General features: G+C 31.5%; 4 protein-coding genes across 4 annotated transcripts; all 4 read left to right on the top strand.

Moving 5' to 3' along the window:
- The first annotated feature begins 2,311 nt into the window (after positions 1–2,311).
- Positions 2,312–3,170, top strand: LOC124419816 (lectin subunit alpha-like). Its single transcript, XM_046950528.1, has 2 exons — positions 2,312–2,409; positions 2,478–3,170. The coding sequence occupies exon 2, from the start codon at positions 2,520–2,522 to the stop codon at positions 3,129–3,131; it is 612 nt and encodes a 203-aa protein (XP_046806484.1). The 5' UTR covers positions 2,312–2,409; positions 2,478–2,519; the 3' UTR covers positions 3,132–3,170.
- Positions 3,171–10,691: 7,521 nt separating this feature from the next.
- LOC124419727 (lectin subunit alpha-like) lies at positions 10,692–11,709 on the top strand. The gene is made up of 2 exons (XM_046950236.1): positions 10,692–10,819; positions 10,885–11,709. Exons 1-2 carry the CDS (start codon positions 10,697–10,699, stop codon positions 11,686–11,688), a joined length of 927 nt encoding a protein of 308 aa, XP_046806192.1. The 5' UTR covers positions 10,692–10,696; the 3' UTR covers positions 11,689–11,709.
- Positions 11,710–16,006: 4,297 nt separating this feature from the next.
- Positions 16,007–17,942, top strand: LOC111690461 (putative mediator of RNA polymerase II transcription subunit 26). Its single transcript, XM_023452941.2, has 2 exons — positions 16,007–16,135; positions 16,205–17,942. Exons 1-2 carry the CDS (start codon positions 16,007–16,009, stop codon positions 17,864–17,866), a joined length of 1,791 nt encoding a protein of 596 aa, XP_023308709.2. The 3' UTR covers positions 17,867–17,942.
- Positions 17,943–21,041: 3,099 nt separating this feature from the next.
- LOC111690460 (lectin subunit alpha-like) lies at positions 21,042–22,361 on the top strand. The gene is made up of 2 exons (XM_023452940.2): positions 21,042–21,187; positions 21,250–22,361. Exons 1-2 carry the CDS (start codon positions 21,059–21,061, stop codon positions 22,180–22,182), a joined length of 1,062 nt encoding a protein of 353 aa, XP_023308708.2. The 5' UTR covers positions 21,042–21,058; the 3' UTR covers positions 22,183–22,361.
- Positions 22,362–23,171: the final 810 nt, after the last annotated feature.

Genomic DNA, 23,171 nt, shown 5'->3' with positions numbered 1-23,171 from the left:
TTTATCGAAAACCAGAAGGCAATATGATCATATGATAAAGTTAAAACTAAGGGAAGGAAGATCTAGGTCGTTAACTTGACGAACGCAAAACCTTTCGACGCAACGGAAGATAAATGAAAAATATAGGTGAAAGAATCCCTCTTGGAATAAAAGAATGGTAGGTAGGACCACAAAGGTCGTACGAAGTATATAATGGTACGTATTCTGAGTGGAAGGCATAAGTATAATAAAATTTGATGTGACGACTCAGACGAATGTAAAGCATGTGGATAGAAAACTCTGGAGCACTTTCTTTGGCACTGTCAAGCATTCGTCGCTGTGAGATTCAAGTAAGGAAACAACATTCCTCACGAACATTGATTGGTAAAATCTTATGAATTACGTCCAGGAAACTGAATTTCTGAACATTGAGAGATAATACATTCACAGATATTACAAACTATTTTTGCCCTGAAAAGGAACGCACATTACTAAAGTACTTCTTAGTAATGCAGATGGTAGGTAAATAGCCATTGGAAAGAAAGTGGTTATGTAAGTTCAACCCATTAGCGAGTTTTAGCTGGGATGTTCGAGGGAATTGTTGATAATTTGGGTGCCGATGAGGTCTGGGGCCATCAGAAAACTGATTTCAACAAACATACAGACGGACGGACATAGCATTGTCATATCCACTATCTATAAGGACTTAGAATATATGCTTTATAGGATCGTAAAGTTATATTATAGAAATTACAAACCGAACGACCTTCTCACGAAAGTGAGAACTCCATTCTTCTTAAAATCTTTACGGCGAAGGCCACTTTTCTTCAGTGAATGTAAAAACCTTGATGTACTGACACAGTTCTATCTAAAATTGTTATATATTCATCGAATAATATTAGTGAATAAAATTGAAAAACATTATTAATTCATCCTCGTATTTCCTTTTTCTAAGAAAATATTTCTTTAAAAAAATGCTAAAATTATTTACTGAATGATAAAATTAATATATACATTTTTTTAGAAAACCGCAATTAATTTTGAATGTCATTTAAGTTTATTACACTTTTTCATACATAATCTAATACAATTAGTACTCATTGACTTTACAAAGTTTGGAATTCAAAATCCAGTTTTTATGATAATGCTGAAAAATTTAGGGAGCAAAATGTTTAATATTACAAATTTAATAATATACCAGCAAAAATTTTCATTAACAGTAATACCCAGCAGTTCGACAAAGAGTGAATGCATACGAGAAAGACAATAATTTCCACTAATAGTTAACCACCTGGATGATTGTAATTCGAGAATGAAGACATTCGTCACTTTAGTGTGCCCTTTGTAAGCGAGAGCGGATGCGATCATCTCTTTACTGTCTCCAAGTAATCTAGAGATTAGACTCTTAAAAGTTGTTTTTGTTTTACTGAATTTCCGAAAGTAGTTATTTTACCCATCTTTTGGTGAAATGATTGTTACTTTCTACTAATATGCCACCTTCTGGTTGACTCATATTTATATATTTCGGGTCAATCGTCACATTGATGTCTCATAGTATTCTAGAGAGTAGACAATTAACCTTTATTTTCATTAATATCTTAACACCTGCTGGCTCCAATTCGCATGTTTTGGTCCATTCATCAAGAATAAAAGTAAATCGTCACTATCCTAGAACACGTCCATGTCCCAGTTTTATAGCAAGAAAAGTAGCGCCAGTTAAATAGCTAGTAATGTGACTGACTTCCAAGAACCCATTTGGAGATTACCATCCTTTGACTATTTTTGACCATCTTTTGACTGTCTCTTTGTAGGGTGTAGAGTGACGATTGACTTCCTCGTAGGACAAGCCCATGTTCAAATTGTTGGTCACCTGGGTAGTCAGGTGGCTAGGGGCCACCACAAGTGGTAGGTCAAGTGGTCAGTTCGGGACTGTCCCGTCGAACTGCTGGGTAATGCTTAGATTTACTTACACAACAGTATTTTATGTCATTATTTTAACATGGTGATGTCATAATCGCTTACGAGTTATAAGAAAATTCATTTCAAGTAAATGTATGTGTATGTTAAAAGGTAAGTAGTTAAAATTTAAAGTTTCTGCTGGGATTCTTAAAAAAATTAACTAAGTAATTAGCTCTCTCTTTCTAAGAAAAAAAACTCCGCTCAATTGTGTCATTCCTTCATATTTTATGGTATTTTTAAATTATTTCCAAATAAAAAAGAAATCTCTCACTATATATAAACTCTAATGATGGACTCGAAGAAATTAATTGCATATAATAAAAGCAAGAGGCAACAATTAAAATGCATTTTGTGGTTTTTTGTTTGGTAACCATAAATTTATTAATTTTTAAAATTAATCAAATTTATGCCTTAGGGCAGTTTTATAAATCGGAGACAAATAAAACCTATTACATTGATTTTGATCAAAAGGTAAGTAAATCAATTTAATATAGTAATCTATGGACTTTCCAATAAAAAATAAATTTATTTTTCTCAAGTTTACCTGGTTTGATGGACAAATTTCTTGCACCAAATTAAATATGACTTTATTGGAAGTGAATACGGAAAGTAAATCTCTGGAAATCACTAAGCTAATCAAAAATATACCGAATAAAAGTAATGGTGGCTATCTTTGGCTTGGTGGCATACGAACTCAGATTGAAAATGATGACTTTGTTTGGCTTTCAACGGGTGAAAGATTTAATTACACAAATTGGTATCCAAATAATCCAGATTTTACGGGTGATGATGAGTATTGTGTTGAATTGGTCGAGATTAGAAATTGGCAATGGAATGATTTATACTGTAAACGAAAACGGGGTTTTGCATGTGAATATAAACCAGCCACGGGTGATATTCAGCAAGAATTACAAAATTTAAAGGAAACACTTAAACAACAGGACTCTAAACGGGAAAAGCAACTAAAATTGATGGATCTATTAAATCAAATCAAAGATAACGAACCGCAAAAACTTTTAAAGATTTCACAATTACAGAATAACATTAAAGAAATATTGCAAAAAGATGATGAAAATAATAATTTGAAAATGTATAAGGATAATGAAAATTTTGAAAAATCTGGTTTACAAAATAATGGTAAAAATAACATTCATGTTTATTCGCCATACTCTATGTTTTTTAATAATTTTTAATGAAATAATTTGTTTTTGTGTATTATATTTATATTTGAATAAATGTGCTCTAAGTGAATTATTTAAGCATCTATGGAAGTGCTGTTTATTGACTTCCCTAGAAGCGAAAATAATTCCATTTTTATTAAACTGAAGTATTATTGCACACAATTTTTTTCAGACTTGGGGGAAAATGATTGTATTACAATTACATTTGAAGTAATCGCAATTAAAGTTTTACCAATTACAATAACTTTTAATTTTAATTTTTGTAATCAATTCCAAATAATTGTAATTTGAAGTTTTAATTGTGATTAATTAATTAATAGCCAAATTAAAATCATAATTGGTAAATTAAATTACAAGTAATTGTAATTGTAATCGGCAAAACATTAATTACAATTACCAGTAATTGTAATTGATTATTGGTCAAGTACAAATTACCAGTAATTGTATTTAGAAAAAGTTCAATTAAAATTACAAGTAATTGTAATTGGTTAATGCTCAATTGACCATTAAAAATAATTTCAATTAAATATACAATGAATTACATTGTTAATCAATGATTTTTTTATGATATTCACTTCCAATAAAAGAACATTAAAATAACTTCATGCGAATGACTTGAGAAGTAGTGAATTTGGAATCAAATAATAAAAAGTAAAGGAAAATTTAAAAGTATCACTGATATAAGATACCATATCACCATTTAAACTGGTACACTTCTCATTCATCCGATAAACATATTCTAGGTACACGGGTAGATAAGGTCCGCATATTCAGTAATCTGTCTCGGCAACAGCACCCAATTTATCCCGTATTATAGACTTTACCGTACAACTGTATTTTTTAACCGACATTCTCTTCCCGCGAATTGGAATTTAAATCACATCGAAGGTACGTCTGCAATACATTCTACATACACTGAAGTTTAATAGGTCATTCAAGACCAAAATAACGACAAGGGATGATTGGGCAGCAAATACTGTCCTAAGGGACGACGCGATCTTAGTCTACACAGATGGCTCAAAGACAGAAAGGGGTACGGGATGGGGAATCTTCTCCGATGGTCTAAATCTTCTACCTTCAGGCAGAGATATATGCCATCTATACTGCCGCGAGAAGAATCCGGGAACTAAATCTCGAAAATTCGACTATACATATATACATACTTGGACAGCCTTGCATCAATCAAGGCTCTTAATTCCAATGTCATTAAGTCGGAATGTCTTCTCAATTGCATTCAATCGTTGGCATAACTGACACAACATCACGTTGAGTTGATATGGGTTCCAGGACATGAGGACATCCGGGGAAATGAAATATCTGAGTCCAGGGTCGTCCTTGGACTCTGACGACCCTAACAAAAATGATAGATGAAAGGGGCTCTGAGTAATACGGAACTCAGGTGGTCAAATATCACCACTTGTAGAATATCGAGACTGCTCTGGCCCACTCTGTCAACAGATAGGACTAGGACTCTCTTATATTTCGATAAGAAGTCAAGTTGGCTTCTAACTGGTATAATTACTGAGCACTGTATGATTGGACATATGTCAGAACGTATGGGCTACCCAAATCAGAGCTACTGTAGAAGCTCGAAATATTGATTTTATAGTGAAGCAATGTTTAGAACATTACTGTTTTTCCGTGATCAACTGGAATCAACATGTGTACCCTCTACTCTGCCCTTCATGGTGCCACTCTTATCCCACAGATTGTTATAACACTAAGATGATGTGATGTGAAATTGTTTCATAAAATAACTAACATTTTGCATCTATCAAACACATATATAGGAGCAAATTTCTTTCCCAAAAACACCAAGGAAAGCTAAAAAAACACCCCTTAGAAAAATTTTATCATGAATTTGATGACGTATTAAATTATATGTACAAATATTTTTTAACAAAATTTTTGCATAATGTAAAAAAAAAACAAAACACTGATGAAGGGACCATCCATAATCTTAAAAAAAAGAGGACTGTAACGAATTTGTTATTTAACTATGAAACATTTTATCTGTGACATGTTAGATGACGACCAAATGGCCATTTCATGCGACAATACATCAACACAATGCTGATGACAACAAACCACGTAAATGCGTTGAAAATTGTTTATTGTAAAATAGTGAAATTTGTAACATGTTTTACAACAGCTAGAAGTGATTTTATGAGTGCCACACATTATTTGGCCTCTGTATGTGTAGACTCTATAATATTTATGTATTTTGTTAAGATTAATGATGCAACATGTCAACTGTCAAAGGGGACAATAAAATAATCCACATATACAACCAAAATAATACATGCAACACCAGTAAAAATTTGTGGCAAATAAAAGAAAATATTAAAAAGACAACTAACTGACTGACTGAATGGTCACATTTAAGTTTACATGTTAAACAAAATAAATAGTTATTTTTATAGTTTAATATTCTGTAAACAAATGTTTAAATAATCTAAACAACAATACAGAATATATAACAATTTTAACATATTAAGCATGAAATTGTTTACAAAAAAAGTGGATTTATAAAATTTAAATATGTATATACATATTGACCACAATATGTGTAAATTGTCAATCATAATTGAAGATGTGTTTTTTTTTTGTTAAAATGTATTGTAACCCTTTCAAATTGTTGCATTTTACTTGTTAAGCTCTTCGTAAAAAAAGAAAGAAAACCTTTTTTAGCCTTAAGGATACAATAGTGTCCTTTTTTTGTTGGTTATTTTGAAAAATATAAAGCATAAGAGGACTTAATTTTATTTGTACCCTTTTTATTGGCCATTCAGTAACAAAGAGAATAATTTATAATATACTTTATTTATTTTTCAAGTTTAAATTTATGTTTCTTTTGAAATTTTAAACCATTTTATATATTTTCTTTTAAGATGAACTCACGTATTTTTTAAATATATATTTTTTTCTTTTATTTTTAAAAATAAACTAAAAACATGTATTGAATTATGATAAATTATGTCAAACTGTCAATCCCTTGACTTTTATAATGTTGCCCAACACATTATACAAAAGTAAATATTTACTATAAAGAATAAATTATTTATTACCCGAATTAGGAATAGGAATATTTGATATTGATGGTGAAAGCACAGGGTATACAGATACGTCACGAGCAAGAAGCTATTTCCCTCTGTTTCGCACAAAACGATTTCAATGATTTTTTAGCTGTATTTTATATACCTCTTACAATTTCAAAATCAAACAAAAGCTGATTTTAGACTTTGTGGTAAAAGCTTAACGACCAATATTACATAACTGACACATTTAAACAATTGTCCAATTGACAATCGATGTCGTATCGTTGTATGTTATAAAAATTTTTCAAATAAAATTTAAATTAAATTTACGACATACTACGATAAAACCGTACAACACCGATTGTGAATTGGACAAATGATTCATATCTTTCGACTCACACCACATTAATTATTTATTAATGTGGTGTGAGTGGTGTGTGCAATATTATAGAAAATTCAAAAAGCACCAGATAAACAAAGATCAGGTATCAGATAATATCTTTAAAATCTTGAGAAAAGGGTAAAAACCCAGAGTTTTGTACCTTAAAGCAACAAAAACATGTTGTACTCGGCAACACCATTCAGAAAAAATGTGTCACTTCCCAGGAATTTAGTTTTTTTCGCATAAAGTTTTCATTTCCCCGCAGTACGGCAAAGAGTCAATGTACGCAAAAAAGTTAGTGCTTTTCATTAACGTTTAACAATCTGGTTATCTTTATTTCGCCTTTCGTCATGGATGTATTCTTTGTAAACGAGGGTGAAGTGTATCATGCTCTTTGTCAAAGGGAGAGAAAGAGTATGCCCCTTTTAAGCGAGAGCTTTATGCTGAATGACGATCAAATTTCTCGTCGGACAAGCACTTGTTGAAAAAGTTAGTCACCTGGAAGCTAGTTGTCTAGGGTTAATTTTAGGTTAAATAGTTAGTTCGGAACTGTCCTGAACTGCTGGGGTTTTCAGGACCCTACAAGTTTACTTTTGTTTCTATGTTTAATACTTTAGAAAATTTTACATTTAAAATTTAGACCAATCCTCATTAAAGCTGCTTAAACCAAACTTGTTCATGTCAAATTTCATTGCTGTACTTTCATTACTTATGCTATACGAGGTTGGCAGTAAAATAGGCAGAAAATGTCTAATAATACTGTCAACTTACAAATTTTGTCTTGCAATATTTTCGGTAATACTTTTCTGACAACGCTGCAAAAGATTAGTAGATATTTTCTGAACATTTTACTGACAACGTTGTAAGATCTGACAACCATGTATCGCGGCTTTTAGCCAGTAATTAGCGTTAAAATAATTTTTCAAAGGGAACCTTATATGGGGGGTAGGGTCAATTATGGAACGTTCCTCATAAAAGTTAGTTAAAAATTTTTGGCGCGTACAGATCTTGTCTATATCGAATTTCATCGCTGTACTCATATTTCTAACACAGTAATGAGAGTTAAAGTCATTTTCTGAAGGAGACCTTATATGAGGGATGACACAATTATATTCCGATCCTCATAAAATGTATTTAAGAGTTTTAAGTTCACATATCCCTTGTCTATGTGGAATTTCATAGTTATGATCGTAAAAATTTTTTTCTGAAAGTCCACTATGCAAAAACGTGGATCGAAATTTTGCCGGTTTTCAAGACAAACCTTGTTAATAGAGAATATTTATGTATTTTTTAAACCCACTAGCTCTTTCCGTTCAAATCTTATCTTGTTTTCAACACGGACGAACATGGCTAGATCGTCTAAGAATTAAATAAGAACTTAGTTTATATATATTTTTGTGATTCTATGACCAATATTTCGAGGTCTTACAAATGGTATGACAAAAACGATAAAAACTAAAAGAATTTAAAAACATTTTCCAAATACTTAGTATTTTTAAGCAGTATTATAGAATAGCTACATTCTAAAAAAGTACTAAATTAAAACCTTAAATTTGTTAAAAGTAGGACTTTATTTTCGAGTTCATAAAAGGCACTAATTTGAAAAACATTTTAACACAAGGGTCAATGAGTGCGATTAACATTAAATTTCCTAAAATTACATTCCTCTTTTAACGTTGCAACATAAAATGGTCCAATTCTTAAAATACAAAACAAGCGATGAAGTGACCCTGCAGTTAAAAACTTTTTATTTATTTATAATAAAAGTAAAAATTCCAGCGGAAGTTATTTGTTTTTGTATTTGAAAAAGTAAAACTTATGTTTTAATAATATTTGTACTCAAGGTCTTCCAAATTAACATTTTTTTGTAAATAAAATATTTGTCACAGCTGTGTTTATCTGATTATGGGCAATTGCAGAAATACAAAACCTTTGTTTTTATGGGAGCACCTTTTATCATAATCCGTCCAATCTACTCAATGTGTTCAATATATTTTAGAATATATTTGTAATTTTTGAAAAGGACATTTCTCATAAATCTGTCATTATCTTTTTAGAATTCAAATGGATACTTTGTTTTGTTTACTATTATATTTCTTACACAGCTACCTATAATTGTTTGCTCACAACTATATATTAGGATTAAAATTATATTTTAAGAAATTTGAAATGAACATTGACCTAACATTTTTTGCATTAAAAATGCTGCGCGTGTGGATAACGCGAACTGACATACTATTAAATTTTATACATAATTATACCCTACACCACTATAGTGGGGAGGGTATTATGCTGATGTTTGTAACATACAAAAATATTGGTCCAATTACCACCTTAAAGTATACCGATCGATTCAGAATCATTTTTGAGTCGATTAAGACATGTCCGTCTGTCCGGCTGGCTGGCTGTCCATGTAAACCTTGTGCGCAAGGTACAGGCCGCAATTTTGAAGATAATTTGATGAAATTTGGACCAAGCATGTTTTTTGGCACAGAGACGAAGCCTATTGAAAATGGTTGAAATCGGTCCATTATTTCACCTAGCCCCCATACAACCGTACCTCCCGATTTGTACTTTTTATGCCATAATTACGTCAAATATAAGTTCTATATAAGTATAAATGACACTGCAGATTTTTGTAAGGAACGGCCCTTATTTGACCCTAGCCCCCATACAAACCCCCCTTCAAAAAATGTCTTAAACTTCTAAAATTGACTTGTAACCATTTGTATCGTAATGAAATTTAACAAAACTAACTGTTATTTAAAAATATATCCTTTCTCAAATTTACCGAGGATCGGCCCATATTTGACCTATATAAAGCCTCATTTAGAAATTTTAGTTTTTTTTATCAATAAATTGTTTAAATATTTTGGAATTATGGTAATATTTAACGTAAAAGTTTCTTTAAAAAAATAAAAATTTTAAACATATACTCATGGTGTAGGGTATTATATGGTCGGCCATGCCCGACTATACTTTCCTACTTGTTTTTTATATGAATGCAACCGCACTTTACTTGCCTCTTGATTTAGGCAATATTTTTAAAGCGAAATCGTGACAATTGATTGATATGAAAATTATGATGAAATTTTCAGTAGTGTTTGATGGTAACTTAGTTAGTAAGTTAGTTAGTCAGTCAGTCAGATAGTTAGTTAGTTAGTTAGTTAGTTAGTTAGTTAGTTAGTTAGTTAGTTAGTTAGTTAGTTAGTTAGTTAGTTAGTTAGTTAGTTAGGATGAGTACGTTAGTTAGTTTCTCAAGTACATGAGCTACGTTACTTAAGTACATGAGCTATCTACTCTCTGGCCATTTTTCCACGTGGTTTAACTTCCTATTTGAAAAAACATCGCTTCCATTTACATTGTAAATTTTACAACCACGCTTATAGCACATAGATACGACACCAGTACACGTTTGTATGATACCTTTCATTCATCATCATTCAACCACTTCTTATTCAACCGGCACATACAAAGAGAACATCATCCGACACATTCTGTCCAGGCAAAGCCCGTATACCCCTACATTTTTCCTGTATTAAAGACACAGTCAGTCCCCTGTGAAGTATCTGTTGTCATTTGGCAACTGTACCAAACATATCCCGAAATATAGACTTCACCAAATAACTGTCTTTCAACCACAACACACTCTTCCCGCAAATTAATGATTAAATCACAGCCACTACGTAGATCCCGAAAGAATCTCAATCATAGTCCCGCGTTCAACTGACAACCCGATTATGGTTCGACCTTATATCAAATCATTCTAAAAAATATCCGAGGAGCGTATTGACATCACCAGTTTAAAGTCACTTCAGACCAGAGGTACCGATAGCAGCTCTTTACCCCGGTATTGCAATACACCAAGATGAGGGTCGTTCATTAGGGAAGCATGCCCCGGGGGAAAGTTAGTTATTTACGACACTGGTGTTCGTAAGCGAATATCCTATTTTCCTTAACGTATCACAATTACTCATTATTGTTACCAACCTCCTTTATTCGAAAACAAAATCTTCACTTCATTTGTTATCAACAATTAACCACAAGAAATTACATTCGTATTGGAAACAATATCAGCTTGTATAAAAACCAACAAATATTTAATAAATTTAATTATTTTATAATAAAGTACAAAAGAAGTAACAACTACAATGGATATGAAAATTTTTAATGCAGTAATTATAATTTTAATGATTTTGAAAATCAAACCAATTAAATCCTATGGCAGGAAACTTACTTCTGATCAAAATAATGTTTATTATATTGATTCGGAGCAGAAGGTGAGCATTTCTAAGATAATAGTTATAATAGAATAAAAGCATTTAAACCCTTTTAATGTTATTAGTACTCGTGGTTTGAAGCCTTAATCGCTTGCATTGAAATGGACATGACGTTGGCAACCATTGACTCTAGTACGAAATCATACGAAATTAATACTTTGGTGAGAAATAATTTTGGAAATGTTCGCCTTTGGATTGGTGGCATCATGTCAAGATATCCCAATCGCCATTTTATTTGGCTAGCTACCGGAAAACCTTTCACATACACCAATTGGCAGGGCAATAATCCGGACTTTTATGGCAATAATGAGTATTGTGCTCACATTGGTTGGATCAACGATCTGCAATGGAATGATATTGTCTGCACTAATAAGCAGGGTTTTATATGTGAGTATAGTCAGAAAGATCAGCAGAGTAAGCAAATGCAACAGGAGTTGCAAATCGCTACAGCAAAACAACAAGAACTACAACAGCAACTTGAGAAAAACAAACAAGAGTTGCAGACACATATGCATAAAAAGCAACAGCAAGAAGAAAAATTACAGCAGGAATTGGAAAGTGTTAAAGAAATATCGAAACAAGAAAATCATAAAAATCAGGAAATACAACAAAATCTAAAACAAGAAGTCAAAGAATGTGAAGAGAAATTGAAAGAAAGTGCAGTAAAATATGAACAACTGGAAGAAATCTTAAAAGGTACCACAACAGAGTTACATGAGTTACAGCAAGATTTAAAAATACAACAAAACTTAAAGGATTTACTACAAGAAGAATTGGAGAAACTCAAGAAAAAAGATCGAGAAGTGTCTTCTAGTGATATGAATAAGAAATATCGTGATATTATTTTACATTTTCATCAATATCAATAAAAAGAGTGTATATTTTCTAAATTTGAAGTGGATATATATAAAACTAGCTGAACACGGTTCGCGCAACCGTTCCTAATTTTGATAGTGATCAGTAATAAGATTTAAATGTGTGAAAAAACAAAAATAATCTAGATTCTTTTCTGGAATGGGGAGTCCGTAGCATCGAAAATCATCGTGTATATAGTCAAAATTTCTAGGACAACTGTATGGTCAGAAATATTTCATTTTATATCGTACATTATTGTAGTGTTTGTAACACATAAATTGATTGCCCTAATACATATTTCAAAAGATACCAATCAGCTTATAACCCTTTTCAAGTCCATTAAGCTATCTGCATCCATCCGTCTGTCCAATGTTATAAAAAATTAAATATGAATTTTTGGACAAGAACATACCTTATTGTTATACCCTTTAGCACCGTAGTAGGGAGGGTATTATGCATTTGTGCTTATATTTGTAACACCCAAAAATATTGTTCCTAAATCCACCTTAAAGTATACATATCACTTTCTGAGTCGATTAAGCTATGTCCGTCTGTCTGTGTGTTCATGTAAAGCTTTTGCTCACGCTACAGATCACAATTTTAAAGATAATTTGATGAAATATGGTACATACTCTTCCCACTGACTAAAGCTATTCGAAATAGTTGAAATCAGTCCATTATTTTGCATATGGGAGCTAGTATCTCTTCACGAATCGGCAAAACTTGGAACCATAAACAAACTCTCCTTCAAAAAATATCAGGTCGAAATTCAGCTATAAACATTAAAAACAATATTAAATTCTATATAAAAAACTCCGAAGTAGACGTAAATTCCTTTATAAGGATTTATACTTGCTGCCCTCTCGTAGAAAATCTTGTCTTTTGTCTACAATAAGTAAAAATATTCCAAAATTTGAGGTAAAAAGCTAATTAAGTATTTTATAATTAAAACAATTATCCAAATTCTAAACATACTGACTGGTGTAGGATATTATATGGTCGGCAATACTTGTTTTAAGTTTAAATAAACAGATCATGAATTTAAAGTTGCATAGAAATCGCGATTTGCATAGCTCCATATTTTACAGTTCTGTGAAAATCGAGTCACATCATTTCACTGCAAGGCACTACCCAGCTAGCATTTTTTGAAATTTTTGATCACATTTAAGTCGTTTTTGACACTTCTAAACGATTAAAATGATCTTATATGCGCTCATTTTCTCATCATAAATGATAGATTCGTCGGGAAAAAATAGTACCCTACCCGCTACTCTTCTAAATGAGAACCACTTCTGATCAATTATGAATTATTTTTTAATATCTTTTGAGTCATTAATGAGCCAAATAACTGGTCGTTTTTGAGTTATTTCCGATTCATATTATAGTCATTTTTGACTCCTTTCTTAGTAATTTTTAGAAGTACGTAAAGTATTTATCTGTAACAAATAGCTTTTGATCATATTTTAAACACCCAAATTATCTATTTATGATTGGTATACATTTTATTATTGTTTTTCAAATAAATCAGATTTTAAACATTAATTGGAATTATTTAGACTTAGTTTAGTGATTAGTCGCCCAACTATCTTACAAAGAAAATCATTAAACACAGAAAAATATTATAATTAAAGCATAAAACAATTTCAATTCCATTGACAGAAAATCGACTTTATATGAGCCCCATTTCTACTTAATCAGTTTCGACACATTTTTTAATTGTTTTTGAGTCATTTTTAAGTGTAAGTTTAGCAATTTCATTAAAACAAAAACAATTACATAAGGAACAATTTTTGATCTTCCAACTGTTTGAAATATGACCACAAAATAAGTTTTTAAAACCATCATATTTTAAACACCAGAATGATAAATTCATGATTGCTATACATTTTGTTATTGTTTTTCAAATATTCAGTTATTAATCATAAGGAGTGAGATCGAAAAATTCTTAACACACGTTTTTCATTACATTTTTCAACCAAAGTATTATTTGATTTTTTTTTTGATCAAGTTACCTTTGAAAAACATGTCAGTTATTATGTGTAATGTCAATTATATTAATTTTTTTGTTAATCTGATTAAAATGAGTGACCAGAAAAAAGTGCGTACTGAAATTATTAAATATTTTCAACTAAACCCAACTTGGTCTTACAAAAAGTTGGCCAAGCATACAAAGGTCTGCTGTCAAACTGTTTCCAATGTTATTAAACAGTACCGGGAAAAATTGTCAGTTGATAGAAAACCTGGTTCAGGTAGAAGGAATGGTCCACATGATGTTTCTAAAGCCAAAAAATAGAACGCATTTTCAAAAGAGCTCCCAACACATCCGGTAGGAAAGCAGCTCGGTTAGCTCAGTGCTCGGACTATTTGGTACGAAAAGTTAAAGCTAATGCAGGTTTAAAAACATACAAGGCTCAAAAAGTTCCTGACAGGAACGCTGCTAAAAATTTAGAGGCCAAAAACAGAGCACGGAAATTGAAGTCAAGTTTTATAAAAAATATTCTTGCTGCATAATGGATGACGAAACGTATGTTCTGGCAGATTTTTCGCAACTTCCAGGTCAAAAGTTTTATGTTGCTGATGCTCGAGGGAATGTTGAAGAAAAGTTTAGGACCCAAAAGCAGACAAAATTTCCCAGAAAGTTCTTGGTATGGCAAGCAATATGCAGTTACAGCAAAAGAAGCCAATCATTTGTTACAACGGGCTCTATAAATACCGAAATTTACATCAAGGAATGTTTACAAAAAAGGCTGCTTCCGTTCATAAGACTTCATAATGTGTCCACTTATTTTTGGCCTGACTTGGCATCCTGTCACTATGGTAAACAAGCCCTTGAGTGGTACAAGAACAATAATGTGGTATTTGTACCAAGAGAGGCAAATCCTCCAAACTGCCCGGAGCTAAGGCCAGTGGAGAGATATTGGGCTCTTGTTAAAAGAGAATTGAAGAGTACAAAAAAGGTGTCCAAAAGTGTGATAGATTTTAAACGGAGATGGAATACATGTTCGAGCAAAGTGACAGAAAGCACTATAAAAACGTTAATGGAAGGGTTTCCGAAAAGGGTTCAAAATTTCATCACTAGTGATTAAAACTATAAAAATATTTTTTTTGTAAATTGTAATAATAATTTGAATTAAAAAAAAAATAAAGCTGTAAGTTTAGTGGTTTCTTTTTTATAAACATATATGTATGTTAAGAATTTTTCGATCTCACTCCTTATATCGAGATCATTTTCGAGTTATTTTTTAAGCGCTCAACTTATTAATCACTTTTAGGTCATCAAATAGAGTCAAAAATTACTCAATTTACTGATTAATCATCCAACAATCTTCCAAATCCTAGCTCGGTTTTAGGCCAAACAAAATGTTTTGCTAACTCTTCCAAAAGAGTCTTTTCTGAGTCCCATATCTAATCAGTTTAGACTCTTTTTTGAGTCATTTTTATATGTAAGTGTTGCTATTTCATCACAAACAAAATCAATTGCATAAGGAACAATTTGAGATCTTCCAACTGCTTGAAATATGACAACAAAATAAAAGTTTTTAAAACCATCACATTTTAAACACCAGGAGTCAAAAATGACACAGTTTACTGATTAATCATCCAACAATCTTACAAATGCTAGCTGGGCATAAGGGCTTTTTGTAGAATTGATTAATAAATTACATAAATAAGCTGGTATAAAGAGGCCATATAGTGGGCCCGCGCCAGCCTTCAACCGATAGTTTATACAATCTCATTTGCTGTTGGACAAGGCTTTTACTAAGCTAATGATTTTTATAAGAGAAAACGGTTTTAAGTTTTAGTTAAATCTAGCGTAATCAAAATTGCTGAACAAAGGAAACCGCAAATATTTGAAAGTTTTTACACTACTATAAATAGTATTTTTAATTCAACACTACGATTTGTAACAGTATACATCTTTGACAAAAAGTTCTTGTAAAACTTTGGAAAACATTATATAGTAAAACATTATATAGTGTGGACCGGTGGTGTGGAAGTGAAATATAGGAAGTCAGGGTTTTGCAGGTACAAAATTATACAAAATATACGAATATATCTAATATAAGTCTTAAGCGGCCCATGATTTAATGTGCATGGTACTATGACCGATTTGTACAAACTTTAACATATTATAGTAGTTTTTTGTTTTAAAACCTCAACTTATCAGTCAGACTCATTTATGTTTTATCGTATAAATTTATTTATAGTTTAAATTAAACATTTTTGGCAGAGATATTCTAAAAAAATGTTTGCCAAGGTATAATTAGTAATAAATAAACTTAGTGCAATTAGTAGTTTTTAAGCAACATCAGAGTAAACAATAAAATTGAAATGATTTTAAGCAACGTTTATAAATTAATTGGATTTTTATTAATTTTAAAAATTAAACACATTTTGGCCAAAGGAAAACTCTATACTTCAGATGCAAAAAATGAATATTATATAGATTTTGAAGAAAAGGTTTGTTTTTTTTATAAAGAAAATAAAAATACTTTAAGAAATTTATAAAAATTTCAAAAAATATTTCAGTTTAACTGGTTTGAAAGTCAGATAGACTGTTTTAAAATGAACATGACATTAGTGGAGGTTGATACGAGTTCCAAATCCTTGGAACTAAGTACGTTAATCAGAAAAGTTCGTGAGGAAAATAATCTGAAAAATACAACACTTTGGATTGGAGGTTTTATGAGCCAGTATCCCAAAGAACATTTTATATGGATTTCAACGGGTAAACAATTTACTTATACCAACTGGTATGGCAAAAATCCAAATTTCCTTAAAAAGGAAGAATTTTGTGTTAAAATGTTAATGGCTCAGGATTTACAGTGGAATGATATTTCTTGCATAAATTATTCGGGTTATGTGTGTGAACACAGCAAGCAACAAGAGTTGCGAGCAAAACTTCAGGAAAAATTCGAAGAAAGAGAAAAATTGCATGAGGAATTGAATAATTTCAAAAAGACCTTAGAGCTGGAAACTCAAAACTATTTGCATGTGCAACAACAACTGCAACTAGAAGTGGAGAACAGAAAGACACAAATTGAACAGGAAAAGGAAAGCAGTGAAAAGTTTGAGGAAGATTTAAAATTGGAATTAAAAAAACAAAATCATTTACAACAAGAATTAAAAAAACAAGGAGACAATCAACATGAGCTACAAGAACAGTTGCAACAATTTGAGAAACAGGAACTAAAAGAACAGGAAGCACTGGAGGAGAACTTACAAACGGAAGTAAAAAAGAAACAGAACGTTTTAGAAGAACTACAAAAACAACAAGAACTACAATTGCAGCTTCAAAAGGAATTGAAAAAACTTAAAGAACAAAAACTAAAAGCCCAAGAGAAATTCAAGGAGAATTTAGAAATCGAAATCAAAAAGAAAGAAGATTTACATGAAACCCTACAACAGCAACAAAAATTACAACATCAAATACAAGAACAATTGCAACAAGTGGAGGAGCAACATTTAAAAAGTGAGCAAAAATTGAAAAAAGAAATGCAAAAAAGGCAACAACTAGAAGCAAGACAACAACTAAATTTCGAGCTCATTTCTCAACAGGACATGCAGGAAAAATTGAAATTAGAAGAGGAATTACAAGAAAAACAACAACTACAACATCAGCTACAACAGCAATTACAAGAACTTAAAGAAGAAAAATCAAAACTTGAAAATGATTTGAAAACAGATTTACAAAAGCAAGAAGAACTAAAACAAGAACTGCAAAAACAACAAAATTTGGTAGAACAACTACAAAAACAAATAAAACTGCTAAAAGAGCAAGAAAAAGAAACTAAGGAACGTCTGGAGAAGAAACTGCAAGAAGAAATCAAAAAACAAGAAAATCTACAGCAAGAACTGGAAAAGCAACAAAACTTACAGGAACAATTGCAACAGCAATTGCAGCAAACTAACGAAAATGAAGCGACTAAACATGACAACCTTTTTGAAAATTTACAATTACAAAATCAAATTAAGGATAAATTATTGCTGGCACCCAAAGATAATAAATTGAAAAAATACACAAAATTTGAGAAGAATTCTAAACATCCACTCTTTAAAGGAGATCTTCAATATTTGTTTAAAGGATTTAAGGAAACCAGAGAATTGCCAGAAGATGATATTGTAACCAATAGTGGACATTATAATATTATAATTAACTCTCCTTATATCAGATATTGGAATAACTTTTAAAGAATTTAAGTAATTTTTTTGTTTTAAGAATTTTACTTAGTTATTGAGATATTAATAAAAATACGATTTTGCAAAATTATTATTTTTTGAAATAGCGAGTTAAATCAAATATATTATTTATGATTTAATAAAATGGTTTTGTAATTTGTGATACTTATTGTGAGCCTATGTTCAGATTACTAAGACCAATAAAAGTACATATATTTAGGGTCCTTATTAGATTCTAAGGCGATCCATTCCTTCCGTTACGCATGTCTGTTGATAAAATGATAGAGTACAAAAGGAAACAGCAGAAAATGGCTTTAACGCTCATCTAAAAGAATCATCTATAGCTGTGAATTAGGCATAAACATGTTTTATTTGAACCTAAATGTCTTTATAAAGTTTTATAAGGATTGGCCCATAATTGTCCCTATACGTCATATAAGGTTCCGTTTAAAATTGACTTTACCACTCAGTACTGTCTTCAAAATAAGAGTGCAGCGAAGAAATTTGACTAAATTAAGTTTATTAGAACCCAAAATCTCTCTGCCATATTTTTTGAAGATCGGTTCATAATTGATCCTATTCCCTTTAGAAAAATTACTTTAACACTGACTACTGGCTTTACATTAGCAGAGTCGTGGTGAAATTTATCATAAACAAATGTTATATCAAAAAAATTTCCCTTAATGCTCTACTACGAAACTCACTCTGAGTATTCAGCATATATCGATAATTAAATTCTTGGATCATCATTAAATATTTATTTTACATCAGATCCAAATATATTAACTGTTTTGTGTTAACTTTTATGGAAGATCTTGATGAAAAAACCTTTAAAAGTAATTAGAAACTCAGATTCCTGGACATAATAAACTCAGATTCCTGGACATAATAAACTCAGATTCCTGGACATAATAAGCTTCCAGATGTTTTCCTTTTTAGTTACCCATCATGAATTTCATATATGTATTTATTGGTCACAGTTATGCTATGAAAAACCGAGAGTTTTTTGCGAAAAGGCAGATTTCCGTCTACGTCAGACCCTTGCTTGAGAACAGCCAAGTGTAATAGCCATGAAATTCCGCACCGTAGTGAAACACTAAAACGTTATATATGTACATATGGAAGGATTTTATGTCAAGTGACACAACTTTAGGAAACGATGACTTCCGATCGTGGTGCACTAAAGCAAGCCCAAAAAATGTTCATTAAGATCGGTCAAGGTTTCTCTTGTAGAAACCTTTGACATTGGTTCACTTGACATAAAATTATTTTATAAAAAATAAAAACATAAGCACATTTTTGTTTATAAATAAAAATAAAATTGCAATAATGTTCATATTTTCGCAAAAAACATTAATATTGTTTATTAGCGTACCCTGGCTGCTTCGCTACCCAATTAAAAACGAACTGAATTTAAAAAAGTTCGATACAGTTGTCTCATAATTTTGAAAGAGGTGCAAAAATATTTAAAATAAATTTATTATGTTTATTAGTTAAAATGTTATAAAGGACCTAAATAGGTACCAAAATCTCCTTTTTACACTTTTCATAGGACATCCTTTAGTCGTGACTATACAATAGTCGGGACTACAGTCTAGTCTATAGTCGGGACTATAGTCTAGTATATAGTCGGGACTATACTCTAATCTATAGTAGGGACTATAGTCTAATCTATAGTAGGGACTATAGTCTAGTCTATTGTCGGGACTATAGTCTAATCTATAGGCGGGACTATAGTTTAGTCTATAGTCGGTACTATTGTCTAGTCTATAGTCGGGACTATAGTCTGGTCTATAGTCGGAACTATAGTCTAGTCTATAGTCGAGACTATAGTCTAGTCTATAGTCGGGACTATAGTCAAGTCTATAGTCGGGACTATAGTCTAGTCTATAGTCGGGACTATAGTCTAGTCTATAGTCGGGACTATAGTCTAGTCTATAGTCGGGACTATAGTCTAGTCTATAGTCGGGACTATAGTCTAATCTACAGCCGGCACTATAGTAAAGTCTATAGTCGGGACTATAGTATAGTCTATAGTCGGGACTATAGTATAGTCTATAGTCGGGACTATAGTATAGTCTATAGTCAGGACTATAGTTTAGTCTATAGTCGGGACTATAGTTTAGTCTATAGTCGGGACTATAGTCTAGTCTATAGCCGGCACTATAGTAAAGTCTATAGTCGGGACTATAGTATAGTCTAAAGTCGGGACTATAGTATAGTCTATAGTCGGGACTATAGTATAGTCTATAGTCGGGACTATAGTATAGTCTATAGTCGGGACTATAGTATAGTCTATAGTCGGGACTATAGTATAGTCTATAGTCGGGGCTATAGTCTAGTATATAGTCGGGACTATAGTCTAGTATATAGTCGGGACTATAGCCTAATCTATTGTCTAGTCTATAGTCAAGACTATAGTCCAGTCAAGACTATAGTCTAGTCAAGACTATAGTCCAGTCAAGACTATAGTCTAGTCAAGACTATAGTCTAGTCAAGACTATAGTCTAGTCAAGACTATAGTCTAGTCAAGACTATAGTCTAGTCAAGACTATAGTCTAGTCAAGACTATTGTCTAGTCAAGACTATAGTCTAGTCAAGACTATTGTCTAGTCAAGACTATAGTCTTGTCAAGACTATTGTCTAGTCAATACTATAGTCTAGTCAAGACTATTGTCTAGTCAAGACTAGTCTAGTCAAGACTATTGTCTAGTCAAGACTATAGTCTAGTCAAGACTATTGTCTAGTCAAGACTATAGTCTAGTCAAGACTATTGTCTAGTCAAGACTATAGTCTTGTCAAGACTATAGTTTATAATCTGAACTCTGTGCTACAGCCTAGAGTCTAACCTAAATGTAGTCTATTCATAGTCTGGATTATAAACTAAACTGTAGTCTAATCTATAGTAGATGTAACTAGTGATGACAGAAGTCTAAAGAAATCTTAAACGCTTATCATGTCTTATGTTTCAGAAAAAATTATACTAAATATGCTCTTGGTGCCGCAGACGACATAAACGTATTTTTTGGACAAAAATTAATCAGACAATCTCTGCGTTTTTGCAAAACAAAAGCTTATCATTTTGATTTAACCCGAGTCTCACTTGTATACATAATTTATTTTTAGTTTAAATAATAAATTCTTAAAATAATTAAAATAAATTTATTTGTTAATCAAAAGTTGAAGAAGTAGCATTTAGTTAAAATGAGTTTCGCAAATATTTTAAAAGTTTTTTTAGTTTTAATAATTTTTAAAATAAATTACATTTATGCCAGTGGACAAATGTATACATCGGATGCAAATAATAAGTATTATATAGAATTTGAGGAAAAGGTACTTCAGACAATTGTTAAACACGATCTATGAAATTTCTTATATTATTGTATTTTTTTCAGTTTAATTGGATGGAAAGTCAGGGTGTGTGTTTAAAAATGAACATGACTTTAGTGGAAATTGATAGTAGTGGCAAATCCCTAGAACTAAATACATTGATTCAACATATTCGTAAAGAAAACAATTTTAAAAATGCTACACTCTGGATTGGTGGCATTATGAGTCGTTTTCCGGAAAAACATTTTGTTTGGCTAACAACGGGTAAGAAATTTTCCTACAGCAATTGGTTTGGCGGTAATCCCAACTTCTTTGGCAAAAATGAATTTTGTGCTCAAATCGTGATGAAAGAAAATATGAAATGGAACGATAACAGATGTCTGAATAAGTTTGGCTTTGTGTGTGAACAGAATAAAATACAACAATTAGAGGAAAAACAAAAACAATGGCAACAGGAAATACAAATAATTAAAGAAAGCTTACAACAGGAAACTCAAAATCACGATCAAATGCAACAGAATCTAGAACAAGAAGTGGAAACAAAAGAAAAACAATTGCAAAAAGAAATAGAAAAGCGAGAAAAACTTGAAGAAAAATTACAAACAGAAACTGCAAAAAGTGCAGACTTGCAAAAGGTCTTGCAAAAAAAGCTAGATTTGCAACAAGAATTACAAGATAAATTACAGCAGCTAAGAGAGGATAAACTTAAAAAGCTGGAAAAATATGAACAAAATATTCAGAAAGAATTACAAGCTCAGGAAAATCTACAACAAGAACTCGAAATACAAAAAGAACTGAATGAACAACTACGAGAACAATTGCAAGAACTTAAGGATAGTATTTCGAATATGCCACAAATGTACGAAGAAAATATTAAAAAAGAATTAAAAGAACAAGAAAATTTGAGAAGGCAAATAAAAACCCCACTACAGTTGCAACAACTATTTCAGGAACAATTGAAGCAGTTAAATATCAATAAGGGATTAGAAAAGAAATGATATCGGAGTTTTCAAAGCGATATACTAAATACTTAAGTTCAAACGTATTTTTTTTAGAAATACAATTAGAAAATTGTTTAATTTGTAATAAATAGTTAATATTGTTTATTTTAAAAACCAAATTTCTTTTATGTCACTAACGTCCTTATAAAACCTGATCGAAAATTTTTCGAATTAAAACTTACATTTTCTAAGCTACATGAACGTAAAAATATAATGTGTTTCACACAACAGATATAGACCTGGTTGCCTTTAACAGATAACGGCGATGACTCGCTGACATGTCCTTTACTCATACCTGAATTTCGACCGTTCGTATATCAATATATGCGGTCAGTCACATAACTGTTGTTTGACTTTTAAAAGTTTTACCTTGATCTATTGTGATGGACACAGAATTGCCCTTCCATTATGTTGTTCTTGCGGTCTTCGTGAAAAACCAACTGGTATTTTAAAACTGATCACGTTTTCTGAGACAGTTCAGATCATGGAAAATAGAGTGGTGAATACTCTTGTAAAGCTGGACAGTACCAATTCACTTCTTCTCCGTCCAAACAGATTCGACAGTATCTATTAGTTGGATAACCCTTAGGTTCTGACATACAAAAACATGTCCAATCATATAGTAACCTGTAATTAATTTTGATAGGTCGTCAAAGGAATGTCCCCTTTGCGACACTGATGAATGTACAACCTACGATCTTTTGGTTGCGCATTTCTCGGATGCCCTCATGTCCTGGAACCATACCAAATCGACTTGATTTTGAGTCAGATGTGCCAATGATTGTATACAGTAAAGAAGACATTTCGAATTGATTGAGCCTTGATTGCCCACATATTTTGTATGGTCGACCTTTCTAGATTTAGTTCCTTGATTCTACTAGCATATGTTTCTGACTAAAGGACAGTGCAGATGTTAGTTAGTTGAATATACAGTAAAGGATTTAGTTTTTTGAAAAGTATTCCCGAACCCAAGTTCCTTTCTGTCT

The sequence above is a fragment of the Lucilia cuprina genome, chromosome 4 (assembly GCF_022045245.1).
Source record: "Lucilia cuprina isolate Lc7/37 chromosome 4, ASM2204524v1, whole genome shotgun sequence".
Classification (NCBI taxonomy): Eukaryota; Metazoa; Arthropoda; class Insecta; order Diptera; family Calliphoridae; genus Lucilia; species Lucilia cuprina.
The sequence above is the reverse complement of the archived record's forward strand: the minus strand, read 5'-3'. Positions and strand labels throughout refer to the sequence as shown.

Bases quoted from the DNA above. Each gene is read 5' to 3' on its own strand.
- LOC111690461 (XM_023452941.2), top strand. From the start codon at position 16,007: ATGATTTTAAGCAACGTTTATAAATTAATTGGATTTTTATTAATTTTA. The intron at 16,136-16,204 runs GTTTGTTTTTTT...AAAATATTTCAG, and splicing joins ATATAGATTTTGAAGAAAAG to TTTAACTGGTTTGAAAGTCA.
- LOC124419727 (XM_046950236.1), top strand. From the start codon at position 10,697: ATGAAAATTTTTAATGCAGTAATTATAATTTTAATGATTTTGAAAATC. The intron at 10,820-10,884 runs GTGAGCATTTCT...TAATGTTATTAG, and splicing joins ATATTGATTCGGAGCAGAAG to TACTCGTGGTTTGAAGCCTT.
- LOC111690460 (XM_023452940.2), top strand. From the start codon at position 21,059: ATGAGTTTCGCAAATATTTTAAAAGTTTTTTTAGTTTTAATAATTTTT. The intron at 21,188-21,249 runs GTACTTCAGACA...TATTTTTTTCAG, and splicing joins ATATAGAATTTGAGGAAAAG to TTTAATTGGATGGAAAGTCA.
- LOC124419816 (XM_046950528.1), top strand. From the start codon at position 2,520: ATGACTTTATTGGAAGTGAATACGGAAAGTAAATCTCTGGAAATCACT.